The 6,899-nt window shown below is 37.2% G+C and overlaps 1 protein-coding gene across 1 annotated transcript; it reads left to right on the top strand.

Moving 5' to 3' along the window:
• Positions 1–1,448: 1,448 nt before the first annotated feature.
• On the top strand, positions 1,449–3,975 carry LOC146685603 (uncharacterized). The gene is made up of 3 exons (XM_085442003.1): positions 1,449–2,643; positions 2,728–2,820; positions 3,613–3,975. The coding sequence occupies exons 1-3, from the start codon at positions 2,473–2,475 to the stop codon at positions 3,922–3,924; spliced, it is 576 nt and encodes a 191-aa protein (XP_085298129.1). The 5' UTR covers positions 1,449–2,472; the 3' UTR covers positions 3,925–3,975.
• Positions 3,976–6,899: the final 2,924 nt, after the last annotated feature.

Raw genomic sequence — 6,899 nt, 5'->3', positions numbered from 1 at the left:
AAAATGCCTGAACCATTTTAGTAACGCATGAATCTCTGCGGTGTGCATTTTTGTGCATGTCTGAATGATCACATGCATCCCTGGGTGGATGACTTGATGTCCAACTAGGCCCACGTTGCTATAAAACAGGAGCATTAAGTCAAATTTCTTTCCAAATGAAGCCCCATAGAGGGCGCCATAGGATCCTATCTAAAACTCATCCTCACTGTTACCAAAGGTAAAGAGTAGTGTTTAAATATTAGAAAAACTTTAATAGAAAATGAACACTTGCCACTTGAATGAACTTATGTAGCAAAATAGACTGAATAAAATCAAAAGTAAAGTGGCCACAATGCAAACTTATGTTTCCTGCGTGTCATATATTTGGACTATTATTTGTGATAGTGGACATATTTGCATATCAAATTTGAATCTGTAACGCATCTATAGCTGTGAAGATACAGCGCAGAGCTGGAGAACACTACTTGAATAAATGTGGAGATGCATTCGCTGAAGTGGGAGTTGAGCAGATGAGGAAGATGGGAAGATAAGATGCTTGAGTTATTAGATTTGTCTTTTTAGTCACATTTCCAAATTGTTCATCAAAAGTTTCAGCCATGTGGGTGAAATTTCAGCGAGCCCTCAGAACTCATGCAAAGCGTGTCAGCCATTTCTGGTCATCCCCCGAGTTTTGATTTGCATGAATACAGGAAAAAGGATTTCACTCTTTTAATAGAGGTCATAGTAAGGTCGGATGTTTTTGCATGTTAGGAATTTTTAACACCTTAAGTAAAGACCCATTTAAACTACAGCAACCCGAACAGGTTTTAACCCACAGCATTAAGGCTGGTTTTCAGATGATGCTGTTGATTCTGAGTCTGCCCTCATTGGTTGTCGGACACACTAACAGAAATCTGGACTTTTACCAATCAAACCTGCTTTGTTACTCTGCCAGCATCACATCTTTACACAGCCAACAGTCCATTTTGGCAACGCTGAAATAGTTATGAGACTTCCTCCAGAAAACTGCAATTTGCAAATTGTACCTGTTTTGAAGGAAGGAAGGTTCAGGGCTGAAGCAATCAGCATCATGGGCTCATCCGGTTAGAATAAGAAAAAGCAGCCATCTAATTCAGAATTATTCTCAGGGTTCTCCTTTTATTCTCAAATAAATAAGGCAAAGAAGGAACGAAACAAAGACACACATGCACTCAAAAAACAGATTCAGGTCCTCCTTTCAAAGAACACATGCAAATTATGTTAGTTGTTCACAAATGCAATTAAAAAATACCAAATTAATTTGATTTTCTTTGTGTAAACCTAAAAATATTCAAAACCAGCAGAGGCTGATTCTGAACACAAAATGAATGAGTTTGTTGGGGCACTGGGGGTAGGAGGAGTACATTTTTGCACTTAAGTATTTGTAAAGTCAAAGAAATCAATTCAAGCCCCTCTTTAAGCTTAAACATTATTTTTAATCTCATTCAACGCAAATGTAGCACTCCAGCGTTACTGCAATTATTATTCGTGTGGTGAACCTAAATTATTTTCTCTCAAAGCAGTCTTTGTCACAAGAACACAAAGTTATTGAGTTACACAACGGTCCGCCTTCTTTGAAAATTTTGCGCTCTTTCAGGATCACCTAAATGAATGCAGCTGCTCTTCGCCTCTCTGTACTTTTTGGATAAAACTACACCTTCAGGTAAGGTAACATATTATTTTTTCATATATCCAATTGTGTATTTCTTTATCAGCTAAATCTATGGCAATGCTATTTATCATAGAAGCTTGTAACAGTTGTTTTTTGAACTTTTGGTGGTGCTACCATTCTCTTCTCTGCTTGAATACTATTTTTTTTGACAATATAGCCAGGTCTTTTCAAAAGTGCCTTGTTTTAGAGGAGAAATTGTGTAGCTGCCAACTTTTAAGTCGGAGCGTGTGCTAGCTTATTAGCAGCTAGCCATTGTGCTCAATGAAAGATGATGTCCTATAGCTAACTTCTTTCTTACTGTTTTCTTTTTATAATCTAAAAATATGGTATTCTGTGTTTATTATTATATAATGCCATTTTCTAGTAGAAAGTATCGTTTTGAGGTGTCTTTAAAAGCACTACATAGTTTACTGAGGGTGCTACCAAAAGCGAACCATGTGGCCGGAAGAGTAACTGCAGGCAGCACAATGCGCACTCCCATGACGTTCAAACCTATTTATTATTATAAAAGATTTCGGCTACGTCCACACTTACACAGGTATTTTTGAAAACGGAGATTTTCCGTTTTCGTTTTAAAAAATAATCCCGTCCACAGGTAAACGCAAAAATGAAGGAAAACGCTGCTAGGAACATGCCAAAGCAACAGGTGGCGATATATTCCTAAACTCAGCTAAAAACAGTTTAGGTCTTGACAAACTTCACTGATGGTTCAAATGTTTAGCAACTTTCAGTGTGTTGATTCAGCAGTCTGTATTTAAACTTCTAGTTTACTATATTTATGTATGTTTTATTTCCAGGTGAATGCAGACTTCCTGCAGATCACTACAAAACCCCTGCAGGCGAAGTTCTTGGCTCAGCTGGACAATTTAACAGACAAGCTGATGCAAATTTTTCAGGGGAGCAAAGGAGCAAAGGGCCAAAAGATCAAGGATATCATGGCGATCAGTAGTTTGGTCGGTACTAATGATAAACCCATCAATTAAATGCAATCAATCAATTCCATTTTTTTCACCCTTTTTTTTCCACCCTTGCATTAGTGTGATGACATCGACATAAAGAGGGAGCATACTCTTAAAAGCCTGGTGATCTACTTTAATGAAGATCCAGACCTACTGTTCAAGGAGTATCTGGTACGCTTATCACACTTTCTTTTCTAGATTCAATTTGAGTTAGGTTCATCGCACACAAAATCCTCATATATTCAAAAGAGACAATATAATTGTGAAATATGTATTATTCTTAATAGTCATTGTTGAAACTTCCACTGGAGAGCACTTTTTAAGGGGACGGTTTCAGCAAAAATTCAATTGTTCATTCTTTTGGTGCTGCCATGTAGGTATCTACTGCCTCTATAAACACAGTAAATGTGGACAAAACATTCATCCATTTTCTGTCAGTGTTTCAATTCAGTTTATTTATATAGCGGTATATCACAACAACAGTCATCTCAAGGCACTTCAGAAAGTAAACACTCCAGTGGAGTTCAGTTTATTATGCCAATTAGTAAAAAGTCTTCATTATAAGGAACACAGCAGATTGCATCAAGACACTAACTAGTGTCACTGCCATTACAGCAATCTCCTGGTTTCAGGAATAATGTGCATAAAACAAGCTGTTTCAAAAGGTTCCCAATTGTGATGGAATAAGGGAAATTGATCCAGCCCACACACACACACACACACACTGATAGACACTGGAGGAGCTGCTGCTCTATATCAAGCCCCTCCCAAAGGGAGGTACATAATACCTGAACCCAAACTATTGATAGGAAACAGATTGACGGGTTTTATTTATGTTTGGAGTGTTTATAGAGGCGGTAGAGACCTATGTTTCAGCACAAAATGATACAAAAGCTGAGTTTTGCATAATATGTCCCCTTCCAAGTGACAGAGCCCTTAAACCTGAAACAACCTGTTTTTCAGACCACCTCCACTGAGGATGAACGGTTGAGGTCCACTGCAGCAACTGTCATGGGTATTTACACCATCAGAAGAGAAGGGATTCAGGAGCCAGAGGATGTTGGAGTTGTCACTGAAGGTACTACAGTTATGAACAACCTCGGTAGTGTTATCATGGCATTCATCGTCCTCTTTGGACTGATTTATGCACTTGATCTGAGCTATCCAAACGACCACAAGTACACGTTTGAGTTCTGTCAGAAGATTTTGATGAATCTGGATGGACAAAGGCTCAGTACAAAGATGCAGCAAATGAAAATGAAGATGTTTGCTTAGGCAAACAAGACCCAGCACAAAAGTTGATTTTGGCCTTTTTATATCTTTTGTTCAAACTGACCTTTTTTTTGGCCAAATGGAAGTTGTCTATTTTTGTCTGCTGTTCTGTTGTGAGTGATGTGACCTTTAATCTGTACTACTATAGATGGATGAAAGGACTGGGGATTTAGCTCAGAAAAAGTTTCATGGTTGTAACCACCATTTTCTTTTTGATTGCTTTTGGGATTTGCAAAGGTAATAGAAAAATGTTGACAAGTTTTGTGTCTTCCAGTGTTTTAAAGTTGGTCTTCCCGTTCTTATAAGCTTGTAAATGTTTACATGTAATTGGTTTTGGAGAAGTATAGTTGAAAGACTTTTTTTATTAAAATACCTCCCCCTTGTAACAGAAAAATGTTCTTCATGAAAACACACACACACACACACACACACACACGTGTGTGTGTGTATTCATGTATTGTTCAAGGTTCTTTATTTGTCACATGCATAGTTATACAAGTATAACATACAGTGAAATGTAGCCTATATAAATATATACAATGATTCTGAAGTGAAATCTGATTTTACAGATTCCAGTTTGTTTTCAGTATTGCCTAGTAGTACAGAGGTGTGTGCTATTCAGATTTGACATTCATTACAAATGTACGTCAGCACTTTTTTGTGAGCACTTTGATTTTTGTTAAGGTTGATTTGACCATGTGACATGTATGTTTATTTACAAAATATTCTGTTTCTGCTTTTAATTCAAGTGAATAAACCTGAGTTGTAAAAACAAATTCATTTTGTCATTATTTTAATAATTAAATTAGTTTTCTGGTAATGAAAATTATGATTTAGTTGAACTCAAAATAATGATTTCAATGCAATGAAAATCTAGCTCAAGTGAATGACATTGTATTGAGTTGGACCAACCAAAACCTTTCACATCATATTAATGTACTTTTTTTCATTTTAGCAGTATTAACGAAATTGTGTTCTACTGACTCAATTTAATTGAATTGTCATGATGTATGTAGATTAGGTTGGACCAAAATAGATGTATTACGTGGAAAACCTGCCATCAGTCTAATTGAGTTCATCCAATGACTTATTTTTTTGAGTGTGGACTGCCTCAGCTGAAAGAAAACAGGAAAACAGATTTAAGTTACTCATTCCCTTAAACAATACATCAAATAAAACCCAAATAGAACCTCACCTCAGCTGCCGCCCCATGTGGAAGTGAAGAAAGAGTGAGCCAAAAGTGAATGCAGTCCTTATATAATGTGTGACATATAATGTGTGACAGGTGATTGCAATTGAGGACAAGCACCACACCAATCAAAGGTGAGAGAACTAAACAAGGTGCATCTGGTGAAGTGAGTGGGTGTGCTGGGATGTGCCAAAGGGTGGGTCTCTACAACAGTACCATTTATCAGAACTGTGTTTGCTCCATGTGTCATTTCTGTGGAGCAAAACGGGCGAAACTCTGAAACTATCATCTTCTAGTTACCCTAAAACGAATTCATTCCCAAATCTCATTAAAACCGCGGCTGATGAAATTGTATAAAACATCGCTGACACATTTCTGGTATCTAAAATAATGGGAACACAGTGGACAAAGCTATTTTTTTATGGCAATGACAAAGTGTGAGAGTCAAATCATTGTTTATATTTATTCATCACTCTGTTACATTCTTACATAAAGGCTAAGTGTTGAGAAAGTTTTGACAATTAAAGATAAGGAAGGGGGTAAGAGATTTTTGGCCAGAGGAAAGTGTTATCATGAAGTGGCCACCCCACAGCCTTTTGAACTTCTCCTTCTACTTCAGATTTCATGGTTACAAAGCTTTAAGTGGCCTGTGATCCCCCCCCACTGGTCACCACTTGACAGCCAGCCTGTTTACTCAGGCTTTTTACCTGAGTGGAAAATTTCAAGTGCTTCTGTCAAAATACCACCAACAAATCTCATCAGCAAAAGCAACATGTTACTGTGAGATGGCACATGCAGTAATATTTCATAACTGGGCAGCAGAAGACCAAAGGTTTGAACTAAAACCTGGATTCTGACTGGAAGACAAACTTCAAATTTGAGTTGAAAGTTTTTTCTTTTTGCTTTAAACACAAGATTGATACCATATCTAATCAAATATTAAGCTCATGTCCAGTCATTCTCTATTGGTTGCCCTCCAGTGACATCCAACCAAAATCTGTCAAGCATAATTTCAGTTTAGATTTTTTTTTTTAACTCAAACGAGCTCTAACAGGTCCCAGCAAAAAGATCATGACTACCAGACAGATCCTGACAAACTGTTTGCAGTCATTCTGCGATCATCATAGTCTACATTTACTTTTTCAAGTGGCACTAAAAAATAGGCTGTAACACCTAAAGTTTTGTCTTCTTGCTGCCTGATCTGACTGAATTGGTGCTGAGGTACTTCAGTCTTAAGCTTACCTTGTAAAACACAATCTATCTTAACCCTGCAACAGCAATCAGGGTATAACAATCAGACACATGCAGCACTACTGTGAGCAGTAAATTTGCAAAAAGATGCTGGCTGTAGAAAAAAATGATGCAATTCAATTCAATTAAAATCAATTGATTATATATTCATATGTTTATGTACTTAATGTTGCATCATCCGTCATGTGCTAATCCCTACATTAGGTGAAATAGATTTTTTTGTAGGATGTGTCATGCCTCCATATTTGAGCTTACTCATCATAATAGTGTCTCTAGGTCACAACTCCTGCACATTCATTCATATGACACCAGCCAGTTTTACATACTATAGGAATGATCTCATACTGATCTATATGAGCTCTGAACCAGTGTCAATCTCAAAGGTGGCGAGGGTGAAATTGAGAGAGCTTCTTCTTCTATACAGTCCTGGACTTGTTTGTGGGATTACATAAAACTAAGAACCCAGATGCACTTTACATGAACAGATGACAGTTATGGAAGAAAAACTTTAAATTTACTTTGAGGATGAGCTTTTAGT

The sequence above is a fragment of the Copadichromis virginalis genome, linkage group LG19, assembly GCF_057382275.1.
Source record: "Copadichromis virginalis isolate Kocher_CV1m ecotype Utaka linkage group LG19, C_Virginalis_male_GT1.1, whole genome shotgun sequence".
NCBI lineage: Eukaryota > Metazoa > Chordata > Actinopteri > Cichliformes > Cichlidae > Copadichromis > Copadichromis virginalis.
Note: the sequence above shows the minus strand (reverse complement) of the source record. Positions and strands in the feature narration are given on the sequence as shown.

Bases quoted from the DNA above. Each gene is read 5' to 3' on its own strand.
- LOC146685603 (XM_085442003.1), top strand. From the start codon at position 2,473: ATGTTTTATTTCCAGGTGAATGCAGACTTCCTGCAGATCACTACAAAA. The intron at 2,644-2,727 runs GTCGGTACTAAT...CCCTTGCATTAG, and splicing joins TCATGGCGATCAGTAGTTTG to TGTGATGACATCGACATAAA. The intron at 2,821-3,612 runs GTACGCTTATCA...CCTGTTTTTCAG, and splicing joins TACTGTTCAAGGAGTATCTG to ACCACCTCCACTGAGGATGA.